Source organism: Ochotona curzoniae, unplaced genomic scaffold (genome assembly GCF_017591425.1).
Source record: "Ochotona curzoniae isolate NIBS_2020 unplaced genomic scaffold, NIBS_Ocur_1.0 contig_899, whole genome shotgun sequence".
Lineage (NCBI taxonomy): Eukaryota > Metazoa > Chordata > Mammalia > Lagomorpha > Ochotonidae > Ochotona > Ochotona curzoniae.
The window spans coordinates 2547342-2568466 of record NW_024466605.1 but is presented as its reverse complement, the minus strand read 5'-3'; the positions used below and the strand labels follow the sequence as shown (position 1 = coordinate 2568466).

Sequence of the window (21125 nt, the reverse complement as noted above, 5' to 3'; positions counted from 1 at the left end):
GGACAGAACTGACCAAGCAACTACAACCACCAGAGTGTATGTGGCCTGATGTGAATGATGGTCTAAACCTTGGAGCAACAAAACTAACAGTGTCTGACAACTATCAAAAGCACTCAAGCAATACTCTCAGAACATTCTTCTCCACATTGGGGTTTCTAAGACGACATTAAACGAACATCCCCATTCGTGGGTACTGATGCAGTTTGGCAGCTGGAAGTCTTCCTCCCCACCTCCCTTCACCCATCTTCCCCTCCCAAATTTAGTAGCAAAGGGACAAAAAGGAAAATTGGAAGCATTTGTCCCACCCACCTTTCCTTATGCTTTGACCCTTTCCACCCTAATCAGTGGTCCTTACAGGCATGCATGCTTGACAACTAGGTAAATAACATCAAAAATAAAATAAAATTTAAAAACAACTATAAAAAAAGAACAGCTACAACTAAATAGCATTTATGGAAATTTGCTGTGGTTACTTTTGAAGCCTGTGTCATATTGTTTGATAACATGTTAACTTTACTGTCTATACTTTGACTTAACTTCATTGAGAATGTAATCCGCATATCATACATCATACCCATTACAGTGAATTGTAGCATATAGTGTGTCACAGTCACACAATCTAATCTCAAAGCTTTCCTATCTTCCCCAAAATAAACTGCATCTATCCACTGCACCTATTTTGCCCTGTCTCCAGTTCCTGGAAACTGCTCATCTACTGCAGCTCTATTAATTTGCCTATTCTGGATATTTTACATAAATGAAATCAAATATATGTGTCTCCTGTTTATATCACATAGCATTTTCAGGTTTATCCATATTGCAGCACATGCTAACCATTCTCTGCTGCAGCTGAACAACATTTCATTCATGAATATAGTCTTGTGGCTCCACACTAAAATAGTGATCGACTCTGAACCACATAAACAACAGTGGTCCCTAAGAATTAAATCACCCAGCCGCTCTGGAGCCATTCAAAGTTGTACAAGTACACACTATGATGTTCACACAACAGTGTACTTCTTACAAAGTATTTCCATCCTTAAGCAACACAGGAGAGTGCAAGATACTCTGTTCAGCTGGCCTACATTTGGGCTGCTCCCACTTTCTGGCTATTACAAATGCAGATGCTTTTTAAACATTACAGCATTTAATTGGTGAGACATCTGAACCATTGATGCTTGTGTACCAGTTTCTGTGCACACACTTCATTTAGGTACACATCTGGGGGTGGAGATGCTGAGTCCTGGAACTCTATGTTTAGCATCTGAAGCACAGCCAATCTGTTTTCCAAAGGCAGCTGCATCATTGTGCCTTGTTGTTCATAATGCATGTAGGTTCCAACTGCTCCACAACTCTGCCAATACTTGTAATTATCTGCCTTTTTAGTTACAGCAATCCTAGTGGGTGTGAAGAAGTGCTTATATTTGCAGTTCTCTAAAGCCCAAGGACAACAAGAATCTATTCATGTGCTTCTTGCTCATTTGTGTATCCTTTTTGGATAGTACAGGTTAGCTAGCTCCTCACTGAAAAAATTATCTTAGATATTTGTTGTTGTTTTTCATATTCAGGATACCAGGACATATTATGTAAGTATTTTCTCCCACTCTGATCTTTTCATTTTCTTGGTGGAATACATTGCAAACGCTTCTTAATTTTTTTTTCAAAAATGTTGTTTATTTGTTTGAGAGGGGGTAAGGGGAGACAGTGAGGGAAGGAGGGAAGGAGAGAGCTGGAGAAGTGTACTGGCTCTCCCGTCTGGTGGTTTATGGTTCAACTGTCCCCAACAGCTGGGCTGGGGTGAACCCCACAAACTGAAACATAGTCCAGACCCCCACATGGGTGGCAGAACCCAATTACATGGTCATCACTGCCGCCTCCCAGGGAGGGCAGCCTCTGCAGTTAGGGGTGGGCATTAAACTCCAGGACTCTCACACAGGATGTGGGTGTCTTCACTGCAGGCCCAAATGCCTATCCCATAGGTTTATAATTCTGATGAAGTTCCATGTAGCTATTTCATACTTGTGCCATATCAATAACATGAAGTTCCAAAGATTTATTCCTATATTTTCTTTCAGCAATAATATACAGTTTAGTTCTTACATCAGATTAACTTTTTTTTCCCATTTTCATTTTGCTTTTTTTTTTTAAATCTTTACATAGTTAATTAGGGCAAAAAGGTTCAAGGGCTACAGGAAAGTGGGTAATCAGATTAACTCTTAAGTAGGTCTACGCTTAGTTTGTACGTGGTAAGGAAGAAGGTTAATCTACTGTTTCGTACGTCCTTAGTCACACCCATTTATTTTTGTGACAAGTTTAGTGTTTTTATTTAAGTTTTTAAAAACAACAAAAACAATTTTAAGATGAAAAGAAAAAAAAAATCATAGGTACTTTCATTAAGAGAAACAAATCTGGACCCAGCCTGGTGGATGAAGTCCTGGCCTTGCAAGCACTGGGATCCCATATGGTCCCTGGTTCTAATGCTGGGAGCCCCACCTCTCTGCTTGTGGCCTGGGAAGGCAGTGGAAGACAGCCCAAAGCCTTGGGACCCTGCACCTGTGTGGGAGATCCAGAGGAGGCCCCTGTCTCCGGGTTTTGGACTGATTCAGCTCCGGCTGTTGTGCCCACTTGGGGAATCAAATCAGCAGATGGAGGATCTTTCTGTTTGTATCTCCTTTCTGTAAATCTGACTTTCCAATAAAAATAAATAAATTTAAAAAAATTTTTAAGATTTATTTTATTTTTATTACAAAATCAGATATACAGAGAGGAGGAGAGACAGAGAGGAGGATCTTCCATCCGATGATTCACTCCCCAAGTGAGCGCAACGGCCGATGCTATGCCGATCCGAAACCAGGATCCAGGAACTTCTTCAGGGTCTCCCACATGGGTGCAGAGTCCCAAAGCTTTGGGCCGTCCTCAACTGCTTTCCCAGACCACAAGCAGGGAGCTGGATGGGAAATGGAGCTGCTGGGATTAGAACCGGCGCCCATATGGGATCCTGGCCACTAGGCCACACTGCCGGGCCCAATAAATTAAAAAAAATTTTTTTTTAAAGAAACCCTCTAAGCAGACAATGCAAAGCAAAGCAATGAAAATGGATTCTACTAAAACTATAGGAATTACAAAGCTCAATTCAAATGTTTGAAAATATCCAATGTTATTTTTTACAGTTTACTGAAAAAACCATATTCTAAAAAGCATGATCATTGGTAATCACGCACTGATCCTATCAGTCAAAAGACTATAGGAGGATGATCTGTGAGCTGAATACTCCAGGGCTGACAAGGCACAGGGAAGCAGGGCAGCCACCTGAGGGCAGCTCTTATCTCAAGGCCTATTAGGTAAGGGTTTGGTTCTTCTTGCTCTGAAGATAAACAAACCCTCCACTCCATCCCACCCTGCCTAGACTAGGCCCATAACAGCTTAAGGGATGAAGACTGATCTAGATGGACCTACAGTTCATTAAACAATCACTGTAATATTAGCAGGCTGAATGACAACCAGCTGCCAAGACAGCTAATAACAGGCCTCTAAGGGAGTGGATGCTATATTCTGAGAAATCCGGTTCTGTTTATTCACATGGCACTTTTATTAGCAAGCATGTAGTATTTTAAAATAAGTATACTAGATCTTAATGTTAAATAAAATGTGTACTAGGACACTGGTTTGGACTGAGCTCCTGCACTGGGCCCAAGAGAACAGACTGAAATAGTCACTGCCACAGTCATTCCACCAGCTGAAAGTAAGCTGCTTATCAGAGCTGAGCAATCAGGAGTGGGAGCAGCCAAATCCCCAAGCCAGCCAGTGTCAGCTGCAAGATAAAGAAACCCCTCTGCTTTCACCTTTACAGGAGAGTCACTCTGAAATGACCAACCCGCCTACCATTTCCTGCGTCTGCTTTCCTCAGTCCTTCTCTGTCTAGAAAACCAAAGTCTTCCGCCTGACCCACTGGAACACTTGCTTTATTTTATTACAATGAGGTATTGTCTGATTCTAGAACCGTGAATAAATATCAATTAGGACCTTTAAATTCTACTTGTTATAATTTTATACTTTGATTTTAGATAAGACTGTTTGCTAGTGGTTTTTTTTTTTTAGGTTTATTTTTATTGGAAAGGTAGACTTTACAGACAGAAAAATCTTCCATCTGCTGGTTTACCTCCCAAATGGCTATAACAGCCACAATTGAGCTAATCAGAAGCCAAGAGCTTCTTCCCAGTCTCCCACATGGGTACAGGGACCCAAGCCCCAAGCTACCCTCTGCTCTTTTCCCAGGCCATAAGCAGGGAGCTGGATGAGAAGTGGAGCAGCAGGGACAGAAACTGACAGCCATATGGGATGCCAGAAGGTGGAGGATTAGCCCGTTAATCTACAAAGCTGGTGCCCTAATGATCTTTTAATTACCCAAAATAACCATCTTGGTACTATGCTGCTAAATGGTATATTAAGGACTTGACTATAACAATTAAGTTTTATACCCCTAATGACAAACCAGCTAATCATGCTTCACCTCCACCAAGCATTGCAAGTACACAGGCACTGATTTTAAACCAAAGACAATTTAGCATTCAACAAAAATGAAAGTATCAATTGACGAGACATTATCACATTTGGTCTTTTCCTGCTTTCTTTCTTGAACATGAGGCACCACTTTCTGCTCTGCGTTACTGATTAAATCAGCACAGGATTGAAGTCATCTCCAAACACCCTTGAAATGTTCAATTATGACAGAAATGTATTTGTAATTCATAAAGAGCACTTCTGGACTACAACAGTGTTTACACTAGTGCGATCTATGTGGGTTATGCAGATAGCCTCAAAATGGGGTCTGACGCCACCATAAACAACTGCGCAATTAGAGGCTGACTTCCAGGAAGGCGAGTAGAACTGGCCAATGATTCCAACCATGCCTCCTGTATCAAAACTCCAAGTTTAAAGGCTGGGTATTTGGTCTGGAGTTAGGATGCCTATCAACACAGTAGCATACTATATTAGAATGCCTGCATCGGGCCCGGCGTGGTGGCGCAAGTGGTTAAAGGTCCTCGCCTTGCACGCCCGGGATCCCATATGGGCGCCGGTTCTAATCCCGGCAGCCCCGCTTCCCTTCCAGCTCCCTGCCTGTGGCCTGGGAAAGCAGTCGAGGACGGCCCAAAGCTTTGGGAACCTGCACCCGCGTGGGAGACCTGGAAGAGGCTCCTGGCTTCGGACCGGCATAGTATCGGCCCGTTGCGCTCACTTGGGGAGTGAACCATCGGACGGAAGATCTTCGTCTCTGTCTCTCCTCTCTGTATATCCGTCTTTCCAACGAAAAAATAATAAAAAAAATAAATCTTTAAAAAAAAAAAAAAAAAAAAAGAATGCCTGCATCTACTCCGCTGCTGCAGCTCCTGGCTCCAGCTTCCTGCTAATGTAGACCCTGCAAGGCAGCAGGTGATGGCTCAAGCCATTATGATCCTGCCATTGACGACGAAGACTCAGACTGAGTTCTCCGCTCAACCTAGCCAAATCATCAGTCAACCAAGGAAAACTGCAAAACCCACTTTGAATGAGTTTATTATATTGATTCTTTTTGTTTATTTTATTTTTCATTTAAAAGATTTACAGAGAGAGAGACAAAGACAAAGATCTTCCATCTGCTGGTTCACTTCCCAAATGGCCACAACAGCCATTACTGAGCTGATCACAGACCAGGAGCAAGAAGTCTCTAATAGGTTTCCCACGTGTGTGTGCAGGGTTCCAAGGACTTGGGCCACTACCTACTGCTTTCCCAGGCCATACACAGGTAACTGGACGGGAAGTGGAGTAGCCAGGACATGAAGCAGTACCCTTAAGGGATTCAGCACTTTAAGGAGGAGGATGAATCAATCGAGCCACCACATGAGGCCCTGAATGAGTTTCAATATACAGGTGTGGAGGTGGGTGTTGACCCAGCAGGCAAAGCTCTGCTGCTCCCCTTCTCCTGCAACCTGAACGATCCCTTAACCCTAGATATATAACTCTTAGCAAACTGCTTCTCCAGAGATACAGTCTGTTTAGGGAACAGTAACTTCCTGCTCTCTCCTTTACCTATCACAATAAAGCTCTCCTCTAGTAGCTCCCATCTGAGACTGGCAACTCCACAAATGAACAGATTCCCTGTCTATGCTAGCTGCATATTCCCTTGATGTCTCTCACATTCATCTTCAACATTCCCCAGACTGAGCTCATGACACACCCAGCACTCCTCCAACCTTGACATCTCCTTTCACTAACCCCATTCAAATCACCACAATCTCCTGCTGGTAGCTACCTTCCCATCTTCATTTTATACCATGCTCCCCTTCTGCTTTAGCCCCGTCAACCAAGCAGCATTCACACACTCCGTCATCCCTCAGGGTTCCTGCATGCTCCCTGACATCTGCTAAGAAATTTGTCAGTAATCACCTTCCAAGTTAAATTTATTTCTACTTATTCAAGTGCAGTGCTCATGGCTTCCTAGACTACGTTGCCACTTTACAAACCTTCATAATACTGTGTACTTCTCCTCTGAAGCATTTTCTTTTCCTACTTAATTAAAATCTGGTCTTCCTGATACTATAAACTCCTTAACTCCCTTCAGCAAATAAATCAAGGCTCATCCTGTATAACCAATGCTAGAAATAAAGTGACCACTTGGTCAACATCAAATGCACACATGAGTAATAAAATGTTGGTGAGGGTGGTATATTTCACAGCTGACTGAAACAGGTATGATATGGATAAATCAAACAACATGAATGAAATCTCTGCCTGAAAGAAAGTCACAGAAGAGAATATACAGAATGATCCGACTTATGAGATGTTAAAAAACAGGGGCCCGGCACAGTGGCCTAGTGGCTAAAATCCTCGCCTTGAACACGCCAGGATCCCATACAGGCGCCGGTTCTAATCGCAGTGGCCCCACTTGCCATCCAGCTCCCTACTTGTGGCCTGGGAAAGCAGTAGAGGACAGTCCAAAGCCTTGGGACCTTGCACCCGCATGGGAGACCAGGAAGAGTTCTTGGCTCCTGACTGGCTCAGCTCCAGTTGTTGCGCTCACTTGGGGAGTGAATCATTGGATGGTAGAACCTCCTCTCTGTATATCTGACTTTCCAATAAAAAAAAAAAAATCTTAAAAAAAAAGAAAAAAGGGGACCGGCGTGGTGGCGCAGTGGTTAAGGGCCTTGCATGTGCCGGGATCCCATATGGGCGCCGGTTCTATCCCATATGGCGGCCCCGCATCCCATCCAGCTCCCTGCCTGTGGCCCGGAAAAGCAGTAGAGGACGGCCCAAAGCTTTGGGACCCTGCACCCGCGTGGGAGACCCGGAAGAGGCTCCTGGCTTCGGATCGGCATAGCATCGAACGTTGTGCTCACTTAGGGACTGAATCATCGGACGGAAATCTTCCTCTCTGTCTCTCCTCTCTGTATATCTGCCTTTCCAATAAAAACAAATCTTAAAAAAAAAAAAAGAGAGAAAAAAGATGCTGAAAGACAGGCCAAAGTAGTTAATAGTGTGGACATCAGAATCGTGGCTGTCTCTGGCATTAAGAGGTACTGACAGGCCCAGCACAGTAGTCTAGCAGCTAAAGTCCTTGCCTTGCATGCGCCGGTAACCCATATGGTATCCAGTTCTAATCCTGGCAACCCTGGTTCCCATCCAGCTCCCTGTTTGTGGCATGGGAAAGCAGTTGAGGACAGCCCAAAGTCTTGGGATTCTGCACCTGTGTGGGAGACCTGGAGGAAGCTCCTGGCTCCTGGCTTTCGATCAGTGCAGCTCTGGCTGTTGAGGTCACTTGGGGAGTGAATCAACAAACAGAACATCTTCCTCTCTATCTCTCCTCTTCTCTGTATATCTGACTTCATAATAAAAATAAATCTTGAAAAAAAAAAAAGACATGAGAAGCTACATCACTATTAAAAAAATTTTAAAAAAGAGGTACTGACTAGGGAAGGAGCATAAGAAGGGAGCTGTCTGCACCCAGAAATGTCCCACAAAAGCTTGAGCTGGAGAAAGCCACAGGAGGCAGGCACCTTCCACTAAACTGCTCATACACAGCCTGTCACTTTTTAAAAATAATTTTCTGTAAATGTCAAACTGTAACAAGAGGAAACAGAAATGAAAAGCATTTTGCTGAAAAATAAAGGTAGAAAACTCAAGATAAAAAGCTCCCAAAATTGTGGCTCATAGAACACAAAGTACATTATAAATTTAGCAAATTTTTTTCTCACTGTAAATGGACAAATTATGTTTATATTCACAGGGTAAAAAGTGATGTTATAATAAATGTGTAACTTGCAGCTTCTTTAAATCAAAGTAATTAATACGTATCACCTCAATTTTTTTTTTTTTTTACTGTGGGAACATCTGAAATTTACTCATTTACTATAATATCACATTGAAATAAATATTGAACAATTCTCCCTATTTCGAAGCTTTGTACTTGAATTATCTTTCCATTCCACTTATCCTTCCCCCCTTCCCACTGTCTACTCTTTGCTTCTATGAATCCAGTTATTTCACAGATGTTACACTAAGAGGAGATGGATCACACAGCACTTGTCTTTCTGGGCATGGCTTATTTTACTGAGCATGATGATGTCTTCCACCTTCATCCATGCAGCTGCAAACAGAATTCCTTCCTTTTTAAAGGCTGAATAGTATTTCACTGTTTAATCACACAAGTTTCTCTTCATTTATGCATCATAAGCACTCAGGTTGACTCTGTTGATTAGGGGTGTAGTGAATGTAAGCGTGCACAGAAGTGTGGCAGTCCCACAGTGTCAAAAGGCTCTTTCTGTTCTAACCTCACCAACACCTGTTATTATTAGTCTTTCATATAACAGCCTTTTAACATGGTGAGGTGATAGCTCATCATGGTGTTAAACTGAAAAACAGCCATTTGAGTTGCTTCTAACAGGGTCAATTCTAGAGCTTGTTACAATGTAAGTAACAACTCATTCAACGATGGTACTTATTCTCAACAACACTGTAGAAACCACAAAGAGTCATTTGTCTTAAAACCTCAGGCTACAGGATCCATACAGCATCAACTTATAAAAGTATCCTGAAGTCACACCAATTCAGTAACTTCTTAAATTCACAACTCTTTATTACAAAATGTCAAAGTTGATAATCATTTAATATAAATTTTATGCCATTGTTTTCAAAATATTAAGAATACATGTTTCATAAATCCCAAAACAGATACTTCATTTAACAAACATGAGCATCCATGACACAGTTTAAAGCACCAGTTAACTGCTACTAACATTTGACCATCCTGACCTATTAATAATGCTAATTTTGTACTCTTTAACCACAAATCAGGCATTTTTCTAGCTGCTGGGACCGAACAGTGAACAAAACAAACTCTCTGGCCTGGTGTGGAATTTGCATTGTGTGTGTAGGAATACAGGGGGATAGCTAGAGAAATGAATACCCAAATACATTGGCATATCAAATGGTATTACAAATGCCAGAGAACACAAAAAATTATAGATACAGATTATAGCAAAATGGTCCATGCTATTTTCTATGGGAGGTCAGAGAAAGACTCAGCATTAAGACAACATTTGATCAAAATGCTACAGAAAAGAGAAGTATGTCTCTAAGACTATTTACAATGGCAAAATATGGTCCCTGACATGATAATCTCTGCCAAGAAATACAAGAAATAATTTTGCGAAAACCACCATGGTATCACAGTTACGGCCTTAACTAAATATGTACCTACTCAATCTATTCCTAACAAGCACAAAACAACAAAATTATCCCGACTGTTTACAAGTAAGCATCATGTACAAGAACATCCGTTAGGATAAGCCACTTATCCTTACATCTTTTGAAGAACCTGGGCCATCACAACCCCACTCGTTAAATCTTCCACAGTCTGGCATGGTGCATCCACATTAAACGTCTGGATCTAAAGAGAGAAAAAGATTCTATGTTTAACTATACCAACATTACTCAGGCTGTACGCGCATGTGTGTGTACACGTGTGCGTGTGTGTGTGTGTGTGTGAGAGAGAGAGAGAGAGAGAGAGAGAGAATGAAAATGATCTCATCTCAGAGCTGGAACAATTTTTAAAAACAGAACAGTTGGACATTTTTTCCTTTATAAGAAATTTCCAGCAGAATGGTATTGTTGATTTTCCCCACTAGCAAAAAAAAAATTGTGGACACTCAGTGACTTCCCAGCATCCATTCTACTTAGAAATAATCAGTCTAAGAGACTCATAGTAACTCATCCCCTTCACTACTGGCTGCTTTGAGACACAAAGGGCAAGGAAAGCTTGGACCAAAAAGAAACAGACACCCTTTGAGAAGAAAAAGCCAATCCTGTATTGACAAGGATGGTGTGCTGCCTCAGTCACTGCGGGCCTTCATCTTCCAACGCAAAGGATGGCAGCCTTAGGATGAGGCCAGTGGGAGCAGCAAGGTGGGGCAGAGGCAACTTGAGGTAAAAATGGAACTCCTGAATTAAAAAAACAGAACAAAAACCTGAAACCTCCTATTAGGTGAGACAAAATTTGCCACTGTTTAAGCCTAGTCAGAGTTATAGGTTCCTGTTCCCCAGAGCCCAGATACCTTTACGAGTGGAAGCCACACTTATCACTGTGAGGTTATTCAATTCATTTTCACTTCAAATGGATTCTGAACTAAAAGTAGTTATGCACTAGTAGATAAAACACGGCTGAGATATGTTATACTTTCCCTAACAGTAGAAATTATGTCTAAAATAAGTGAACGTCGCCAAGGCTGATTATTCCCAGAAGTCTAAGATTAGACGGAAATACACTACTGAGGCTAGACCACAGGCCACCCTCTGCAATGGGTTAGTGAAATGCAGCAGTGCTCCAGGAGTAAAAACAGCACAAAGATGCAAACTCAGAATGGGATGCAATCTAGGAATTAAGAGACCAACAGTGAGAAAAGTAACATGAAAGACAGTGCGTAGGATGCTGAGAAACCCTCTAAGAGCAATGAGGGCAACAAGGGATTTTTAAGCAGGAGAATGAGGCCATGAGACTTGCACTGTATAGCTTATACTGCCTATTGTATGGTGAAAGGATTAGAGGATTAACACAGAAGAGATGATGCTAGCCAGTGACAACAGAAACATTGAAAGCAACACTCACATATCACCCTACATACATTTTTATTTACTGGTTTAGGAACGAAGTCAAACTGAGTATTTTAGGATTTTTGATAAATAACCACAATGCCTTCATAATGTAGCAATTTACAAACAGGTGAGTATCCACTTCTCTGCATCACATATCTATGAAGTCATTTACATTCACGAAGCAATGTCTTTATCAAAAGCTGCCAGTACAACCCAGATGTTTTGAAGAATGGAACTTGCATTATTTTTAACATATTGTTTACCCAATACTATGTCAATTAATTCCATAATGTTGTATATTGATACTGAGGTTTTGTTGGGGGCTTTTAACTGACCGGAACTTTACTCTGTTAGCCCTATCTTCAGACCAGAGAAGGTCTCCCCAAGAGGCCACTGAACTTATCTGGACAATAAGATGCTGGACTTTATGCTAGGTATATGCTTGCAAGGAAGGAATCTCAACTGAACTTGAACTGTGGTTATACAGCAAGGTGGAGGAATCCACCATGGGGGGAGGGGTATGGGAGGGGAATCCCCAGTGCCTATAAAACTGTATCACATAATACAATGTTAATAACAATTAAAAAAAAAAAGCTGCCAGTAGTAACCACAGGGAGGCTACTGGTTGTAACCACAGTGTCTGTCACGGTGGTGTGTGAGGAGTCGCACGGGATACTAGGCACTTAGGGTTTCTGTACTTCTCCCTCCGTCTTAACCTTTCAAGGTGTGTTCTTCCCTGGAAGGAGAACCAAAGGACAGAATCGCTATCTCAGAGTTGTTGTCCTAACAAGAGCAAGGAGGCGCAGCCCACACTAAGCTCATCTCTGGGTCTCTGTCAAAGCTGTCAGCTTATCATCAGAATGGGAGGAGGAAGTCACCAGTTCCACCCTTCCGATGGCCTTTAGCTGTGGACCAGGTGGAAGACACTGCTGCTCACTGCAAATGAGGTTTTGTTTTGCTCTTTGACTCCCTGAGATGATGAATGAGACACACCATCTCTTCTGTTTTATCAGGGCTTTTTTTTTTTCCTTCCTTGGATCTTCCTCTTGCCACAATGTGAGGAGATGTCCCCCTTTCTCTCTTAGATCTCCTCAGGTCTTTCCTCCCTTGGAGCCCCTTTCTGCCACTATGGCAGAAGCCCTTTCCCCTCCTCTTTCTAAATATCCTGCTTTGCAAACTAGAGTTGTCTGAATGAAAATTCTTTCATGTGAGACAAGAAACAAGGTTGCTGCCATGCTTCACATCAAACGCTCCCCAATGGTGGGGATAACCAAGTTCTTGCCTCTGTTGCAGCTGTCAACACAGCATCATTGCTGTGGATAGTCAGCCAGTTCAGGGACACAAGTTTGGAAGCTACTTATATGGTCCCTTTTGCCCACCTATTACCTGAACCTGAGAGGGGGCAGTATAATACTGCTGTATAGCCAGGCCCCTCATAAGCCCCCATAAAGGCACATGATAGGGGGTGGCTTGCTCTCTTGGTCTAGTGTTTCCATCTCTAGCACTCCAACTCTTGGCTGCGCCAGTATCTGCTTGCTCTCTGACTTCCTATGGACAGACTCTGAGAACATGGAGCTCCTGAGCATGGCCCCTGTGTGTCTGTATTCCTCACCCTCTTTTCACTCCTTGGGCAGGACAGTAAAGATGTTAATGCTAAGATGCTTTGTATTTCTAATTTGTGTACTATCAAGAGTTCCAGGAGATTTGAGGCCTAGCAGTAGTGGACCGTGGGCAGAGGAGCCAGGGAAAGGTGAATGTCTGCAGCTTTGTAAGTGTGTCCAGGTTACTCATTACTTGTCTCTTAGGGCAACTTACATTGCTGGGGAAGCTGGGACATATATCTTCAGTTTAACGGATGGACTTCAGGGTCATGACCATTTGCTCTTCTCAGGGTTTTCATTCAGACTGGACTGTCACATGGACTTGTCATGTGTTGATTTCCTTAATCACCTTAGACTTGTCTGGCATGATCTCACTCACACCCTGTAACACTGTCGTGCCACCAATTAGATCAATGGTCACTTGGCGACCCTCAGCTTCCACCCTTACCTCTAAACTGTTCTCTTGTAACTGACTGCTTCTATTTCTTTGGTTCCTACCTGCTCTGAACAATGGGAGGGGTGTCAGGTATTCCTGGCACTCTTTATCATCTTCTGGGAACCTGCCGGCAAACACCATTTCAAAATTTTTAACAGCTTCAGAAGTGTCAGTCATTCTAAAATTTCCAAGAATTTGAGGCAGCTGTACTGTTCAATGTTCAGGTCTTAATCTGCTAAGGAATGCATCTGTCCAGCTTCAGGTGAACCCAGCTAGCAAGGCTGCAGAAGCAGCCTCAGTCCGTCCCACCAGCACACATCACTCTCCAATGCAATGAGACCTTTTTAAAATAATAACAGAGCTAGCATTGGAGCACAGCAGGTTGGGTCTCCGTCTGCACTCCAGTTACTGTGCTTTTATCCAGTTCCCCATTGATACGCCTCTGACAGCAATGGGCGATGGCCCAACTGTTTGGGAGACCTGGGATGGACTATGCAGCTCCTGGCTTTGGCCCAGTCCAACCCTGGCCATATGGCCATCTCAGGAGGAACACAGAGGATGGAAGACCTCATTCTCTGTCACTTTTTCAAGTGAATAAATAAATCTTCAGAAAAAAATCACCAAAAGCTATTTTTAAAAAGAAGCAGTAACAAGTATAGTCAGTAGCATCCTCATACTTACATAGCAGAGCCTTATGAGTAGTGTTGGTTATGGCAGCAAAGGTGAAGCAAATTATCTTAAAGAACCTCATAGCAAGTAGTTTTTGCTTATCTATTTGGAAGAGGTTAAGGCCTTCTAAGCCAGACCCTGACACTAACCTAATTTCATGGTAGAAATTCAGTAAAAATTACTAAGCAAAAACATGGAACAAATAAACATTCAGGAACGGTCTTAAATTTTACCCCGCACTATCTGGACCATCTCCTCACTTAGAGGGTGGTAATTATTTTAGAAGAAGCAAGCCCTTGTTTGCATTCCACACTTGCAATGTGAATAGCTCATTAAAACAAACAAAAAGCCCAGAGCCTTGTAGGTGTGATTAGAAGCAAAGGCAGTGGGGAGGCCCTTTCCCCTTTCCTCCAGGAACCCCAGCACAATGCCCCATACAGAACAGGTCCTCAGGGAACAATTGGCTAACACCTGAGTTAATCCTAACCCCCAGTCTTCCTCCTCATCTGCCACTTAACCTTGGATGTATCAGCTTCATCCTCTTTTTAAAAGATGCCCGCTGCTTTGTTACATATTTACTTACATCTGAATGACAGAGATTAAGAGAGAGGAAATCTCTCATCTGCTAGCTCAAGCTCCCCAGGCCTAGCAACACCTGGGGCTGGAGAGCTCAAAGGCAGGATCCCAGCCTCTGGACCAACAAGCAGGAAACTGTAATAAGATGCAGAACTGAGACTGAAACAGCAGTTCAATACAGGACACGGGTGTCCCAAGTAACTGTCCGCACCTTTTTAGCCATCTCCTCTGTCTTCATCAGTTCTTCCATGTAAAGACTGTGGAAACACACCCTGTGGAAGCTTAGCGACTAAATGGGAAAATAAATGCACATTAAAAGTTTTCAAAAGTCTAAAGCAATGCTCCCTAAGTGTGGGTGTACATAAGGGTTAACTGGCAAGTTTTCATCTTGAAAATATACATTTCTTGACTCCATCTACCGAATCTGTGTGTGTGTGTATGCACAAAAATCACGGACCTACTTTAAAAAAAAAAAAAGGTTTATTCTTATTGGAAAGGCAGATCTATATAGAGAAGCAAAAAGAAAAATATCTTCCATCCGCTGGTCCTCCCTAATCCCTGCCCAAGTGGATGCCTGAGCTGAGTCGATATGAAGCCAAGACAAGAAGCCTTCACCAGTCTCCCATGTGGGTGCAGGGTCCGGAGGCTATGAGCCATCCTATACTGCTTTCCCAGGCCACAAAGGGTGCTGGATGGAATGTGGGATTGAAATAAAAATGGAGTAAACACGGCTCGCTGATAACTGCAATTCTTTTTGCTTTTGTAACTTGTACTTTACTTGCTTGGCTAACAAACTGTTGGCCTAATGGCCAACTCGACCTTTAGTGCCGGTGGCCCCAATCCTCGTAAGTCAAGGCCCCAGCCTTATTAACCCATAGATAATTCAAGATCAGGGTTCTGGTTGTCACAGGTGGCGCCAAATTGGAGGCCAGACCAGAGGAGAGTGGACAGGGGATGGCAAGCCGAGATAAGCAAGGAATGCATGAACCTTCCTCACTCGCCTTTCGAGCTGCTGTAAATTGTACCCCACCCTTGATGCTGCGTCCAACTGCCCCGTTTAAAACTTTGTAATTGTACTGCTTGGGGCTGCACCCCGGTAAGGAGTATAGTATTGTCCCGGCTGGCGGGTCGGTTGGTTGCCTTGCCTCTCATTTATAATAAAATTTTGTTGTGACTGTCACTGGTGATTGTAACATTCTGTTTTAGTGGTTGAGTGGATGCAACAGAAAGTAGAGCAGTCAGGATACAAGAAAGTGTCCACATGGGAACCTGGTGCTTGAAGGTGGAGGATTAACCAATTGATGCATTGTGCAGGGCCCAGGAACCTATTTTTAACAAATCCATCCAGAAACTATGATGTAGCTGGGCAATGGTTTGGCATTTGCAATCCTCAGATCCAACTCACTACCAAATATGAGAAAGCAAGATCAAACAATTGTCCCTGGTTAATCAGAAGAACCTAATTTTAAGAATCAAGGGTTATGCATAATTCATCTTTTGTCTTATGACACAGAGCTAAATTTTATTTTGATTGCTAAAAATTTCTTTCTTTACAGGACCACCTACTGGTTCACTCTGCAAATGCACTCAACAGCTGGGGCTGAGACCTGTCCATGTGGATCCCAAGGACCCACTCTTGGGGCTCATCAGGATCCGCATTAGCACAAACCTGTAACTGGGAGCAGCACCAGGCCTCCACACCAAGCACTCTGATGTGGACTGTGAGCTTCTCAGCTGCTGGGCCCTTCTCAGCTGCCTGCCCCTATGGGTCTCAATTATTCTCTTCGTATTAGCCCTTGAGGTGCATGGCTGCTCATGAGGTTAGAAGACACTCTCTTCTGGCTTTGAGATGGAGCTGAAGTACATCTCAAAAAAATTTATCCCTACAATCTCTTTCTGTGGTAACAGAAATGTTCTTCGAGTGTGACAATTACATACCCTGTGACCACACTAAAAAAAAGAAAGAGAATTGTACACTTTAAACGAATGAATTTTATGGTGAATAAATCACATCTCTATTTTTAAAAATTACTTAGTCCTCTGAACTAACACTGACGGGGTATTTCAGGATAGCAGTTCCGTACAAATGAAAGATAACACCAACCAATTGCACAAAGGCATAGATTTCTACCTCAACGGTCAGGTCTTTGAATTCCAAGAAGCTCTACCAATAGAACCCAACCTGCCTCTTCCATGTTCCAAGCATTAAAAGCAAAGCATGTGATCACCTGGGATTAGATCGAGAGAGCAGGAATTCTGAACCAGGGGTCATTATGCTCCTAGAAGATATTTTTAGCTGTTAAAACTGGGGAAGTGCTTTTGGCTTTTAGCAGGTAGAGGCAAAACACTGCTCTAGAGCAGTAGTCATTAAAATGTGGTCCCCAGTTCACTAAGAGTAACATGTCAATTAAATCCAAAGCATGAGAACTATTGCCCTGGTAGCAATCTTAATGTTAAATAGGAACACAATCAAAAAAGTACAATGTTGCTTGTTCAAAGTCAGGCTGTGGGAGACATGGAAGAAGCTCCTGGCTAGCTCCTGGATTCGTATCAGCTTAGCTCAGTTCCGGCTTTGTGGGCCATCTGCGGAGTGAACCAGCCAGTGAAGATCTCGCCCCTCTGTTTTCCCTTCTCTGTAAATCTGCCTTTCCAATAAAAACCAAAACAAGTTTTTTAAAAAGTTGCTACAATTAGTTTGAAACAAAATTAAGGTTTGAACTCAGATGGTCTTAACATCAGAATCTGTACTCCTTTAAGAGTCATGCTATACTGATCTTATATTTTTCAATGTGACTTTTTAACTTCTATATACCAGTAATTCCTTTTCCATAAATGCATTCATTCATTTAAAAAGCAGGTGACAGAATGAAGGAGAGAGAGATCTTATAGCCACGATTGATTTCCCAAATGGCCATGCCAGCTGTGCAAGGCCCAGAACTCCATCTGGGGCTCCCAGGTGGTACTTAGGCCATCCTCTGCTGCTTCCCAAGTGCTTCAGCAGGGAGCTAGTTCAGAAGTGGAGAACAGCATTCTGACATGGGTGCTAGTGTCACAAGTGGAAGCTTAACCCGATATACCATCACAGCCTCCCCAGTCAGTGACTGACTTCATCCCATCAGAGGACATCGCAGCATGGCCCTGGCAGAGCACAAAGAATGGAATGGGGGAGATGCCACACAGTCTGTACACCCTCCCTAATTTGATCATCACTTGTATGCCTTTTATAGGCTGCCAAATAAGTAACAAGAAAATACTGAGAACATGTTTAGGCTTCCCAGCCTATCAGGGAAGCCTATGCGATGTCTCTGTTTTTCACTTGGCTTCCTGTCATTAACATTATAGGTTCTTTGTCTTCTAGTTTCTAAAGTCTGGGAAAATGAGGTATTTTCATGGTGATACGTGTACAGTTCAAGACATTACGCTCGACAGGCAGGGCTGGGGGGTGGCGGAGATTTTCAGGTACATCCTGCTGAACCTGCTTACTGCATGAACTCGGATTTGGAATTTAAGCTTAAAATGTTTTCCATGGGCAGTATGATACTCTGTCTTTTCATAAGTATTCCTCTTTCAACAAAAATGTGGAACAAATGGTTCTTGGACTGTTTGATACAATGGCAATTTATCTAGCATTTGGGGCAATGAGATTCAGTTCCACACAACTGAATTCTCCAGAAGTGAGTAAGAGTCATCCCTTCACTTGCTGTTTCCACCGTTTTCAGTGGAAGAATTTCTAATCTTAAAACACATGCTACCCAGCGGAAACAAAAACGACTGACACTCGGAGCTTCATGACTATGTTCCCAAACAACCAGAAGGCTCAATCACCCGGACTGAACTTGTGCAATTCTTGGGTCTTTCTGTCACCGACAGCTGCCAGTATTTTGCAGCCTGGTGCAGTCAGAAGTCATTTCTAGCTTATCGCCTGATGAAAATCACACAAGCACATTGACTAGAAGTTTACGTAAAACAAGAGTAAGTTGTTCTGACTGGGAGTCTTTTTTTTTTTTTTTTTTTTGTAAGTATAATTGTAGATAATTCCCCCACAATTGGTCCTGGAATTGTGTCACTATTTACCCGGCCTTTAGCATGAGACGCTACCAGACTTTACAAGTGCACATGTCCAGCTACTTTAAGCACTATTCACCAAAAATGTTTAGCTTTTTACTAAGAGAACAGACCCAGCAGCTAACTCAGCTTTGAAACATTTCAAATATTAAGTATTCTCAAGTCTTAAAATTGTACTTGTTTGGGTCACTGTCATTTTCTCCTTTCCAGAACTTTCCCCGCATGAGACTAGTGAATGTCACCAAGTGTACCCTGTATCCTCTGTAGCCGACATCTGATCAGACCCTAAATTGGCTCTTTCATATAGTCTGCTTCTCAAACCTCTGATTTTTCACTCAAACCAACTGCACTAATTCCTTTCTAGATGTTAAACAGCGTAGCCCAAGCTCAGATGCAATCAGCTTCCCCGGCTTCTCCTGCTTGCTTCTTTTCTGACACTGCGATACAAGTAGAATTAAAACGTAACTAAAGATTCTTAGCCTTCTGGTTACAGTATCTGCCAATGCTGCACCTTCCACTACATCAAATACTTCCCCCTCTGTCTCCTCAGGCTGGGCAAACCATGGGGCATTATGCAACATGTTTTCTAGAAGCCAGAACCCACCAGAGCTGTAAATTCCACTTTAGCTATATATCTCTGAGACCTATCTGAAATTCTTATGGTCTCAGAGAAAACTACTGTACCAGGCACCACCATATCCTGTGTTGCCCAGGACATGATCTGATTCCTGACAGCACCAAATTAAAAACTCCAGACTATCTTGTGCTGAGGTTTGTAGCAAGCTGCTTACACCTGAGCAGAACAATCACCTCCTCCAGGGATCCGAAGGCGGAACCCAAGACTCAACAGAATTTCTCTGACATTAGTGTTGTACCTGCAAACTGACTACAGACGCTGCAGTCGCCTCCATAAATACATTCGCGTGTTATTTTAGAAAGGTCATTGAGTAAAAGGAGCACTCCTCCAGCAGGAGGGGAGAGAAAACACGGAAGCAGTTGAGTGTCCGGCTCCTGAAAGCATAGCTGCTGACCTCAGAACTGAGCATACGCAAAACCGTCTCCAGAAAGGCCCCCCTCCACCCCCCGAGTTCTACCGATGGCCAGATACGAATAAAATCCACGTTACCATTCCTACGTTCGGTATGTCGCCTAAGTACCGCCCCACTGCCAGCTTCCTAACGGCCAAAATGCGTCTGGTCATCTTCAGCGCACGGTGGCCGGGTGTCCCTCCCGCCCTCCCTTTTTAAAGGAACTTCTAATTTTCCGCTGCAGCCGGCAGGGCCCGTCCTTCGCGGACATGACAACAAAGGCTGCGAGCCAGCGGCGTCAGCCGGGTCCCGAGCCCCGGCGCATCGGGGTGTACCCCCCGCCCCGGCCGCGGCGGCCAGCGCGCCGCACCCCATCATTAGCCTCCTCCGGGGCTGACTCGGCCCGGCAGCAGCAGCCAACACCCCGGCCCCGGCCAAGTTCTCTCCCGGCCCCCCGAGGCATCCCCGGCCCCGCGCGGCCCAGGCCCCGGATGTGACGGCGCCCGCGGCGTTCGCCCCCCGGGACGCGCGTGGCACAGGGTGGGGGCGAGGCCGGAAAGGCGGCCCGGGGTCCGCGGCGAGCGTCTCCCACCGCCCCCTCCGGCCACCACGTACCCAAGTCAGGAGGCTCTCACACAGCTCCACCCGCTCCACCGACTCCACACTGAACATCTTTTTTTTCCCCCCACCGCGCTCGGGGCTCGGCAACGCCTCTCCACCAGGCCAAGGCCAGGAAAACCGCTGCTGCCCGAGGGTCGGGATGGAGTCTGGAGGGTCCCGGCAGCAGCCGACCTGGCCTCTCCTCTGGTTCACCGCCTCCTTTGGGGCCAGCCGCTTGCTGTCTCCCCGGCGCTGGCAGCCGCTCCGCACCGTCACCCCCGCGCCCCTCCTTCTGCGCGGCCCCGCGAGCGCGCGCCCGCCCGCCGCGCGCGCCCCGCCCCGAGCCCCGCCCACAACCCGCGCTCGCCGGGCGAGCCGCAGCGCGCAGCCGTGCTCCGCCAGGCCCGTCCCCGGCTCCGCCGCCGCCGCCGCCGCCGCCGCGCGCCCCCGCCGCAGCTCGCTGCGTGTCGCGACGCGCGCGCGCCCGTCTCTGGCCGGGCCGTCCGCTCGGGCCCTCACGGAAGCTCGCAGTGCGCGTGCGCCGGTGCCCACACTCCCCCACCCCCACCCCATGAGACTGGAGGCAGCTGGTGTTCGCCCGGGAAGGGTGGCGGGGCTGTCCCCGGAAACAGGCTCTGTCCTCTGTCACCGGGAGTTGGCGAGGTAGCTCCTCCGCGGTGGAGAGGTACGCGCCCCCTCTCCTCCCCACCCACCCGGGCCGCGGCCTCGGGCGTCCTGGGGCGCGTGGCCGGCCACGCCTCCGGATCTGGTCCGCGAGAGGGCGGGCGCCGCTGCCCGGGGTCGCTTCCCGGCTGCCCCAGATTCTTCAGGGCGGACGAGTGGGATCGGAGCCGAGACCCCACTGTTTCCTTCAGGAATCCCGGGGCTCGACCCCGGCATCGGGCCCCGTTGCCGTCCGGAGTCGCCGGGAGGCGGTGGAAACGGGCTTGCTGGGCGTCTTGGAGGTGCTAGGTGGGCTCGGCCGGCGGTGAGGGGAGCCTTGCTTTGCTTCCCGGGGTGGCTCGG

General features: G+C 45.1%; 2 protein-coding genes across 6 annotated transcripts in view; one reads left to right on the top strand and one right to left on the bottom strand.

Annotated features, from left to right (window-relative positions):
* Positions 1–20359, bottom strand: part of HOOK3 (hook microtubule tethering protein 3) — a 98051-nt gene extending 77692 nt beyond the window's left edge. For 2 of the 3 annotated variants that reach the window (XM_040994188.1, XM_040994189.1), the window contains exons 1-2: positions 20115–20359; positions 9837–9922 (exon numbers count right to left, since the gene is read on the bottom strand). In XM_040994188.1, the coding sequence (XP_040850122.1) occupies positions 9837–9922; positions 20115–20171 (143 nt within the window). In that variant the 5' untranslated portion in view covers positions 20172–20359. Of the gene's footprint in view, positions 1–9836; positions 9923–20114 lie in introns of those variants that run through there. The other variant, XM_040994190.1, reaches the window with a different exon arrangement.
* Positions 20360–20671: 312 nt separating this feature from the next.
* RNF170 (ring finger protein 170) overlaps positions 20672–21125 on the top strand; it is a 34723-nt gene continuing 34269 nt past the window's right edge. For 2 of the 3 annotated variants that reach the window (XM_040994187.1, XM_040994185.1), the window contains exon 1: positions 20672–20784. The gene's annotated coding sequence lies outside the window, so the exon portion shown is untranslated. Of the gene's footprint in view, positions 20785–20878; positions 21072–21125 lie in introns of those variants that run through there. The other variant, XM_040994186.1, reaches the window with a different exon arrangement.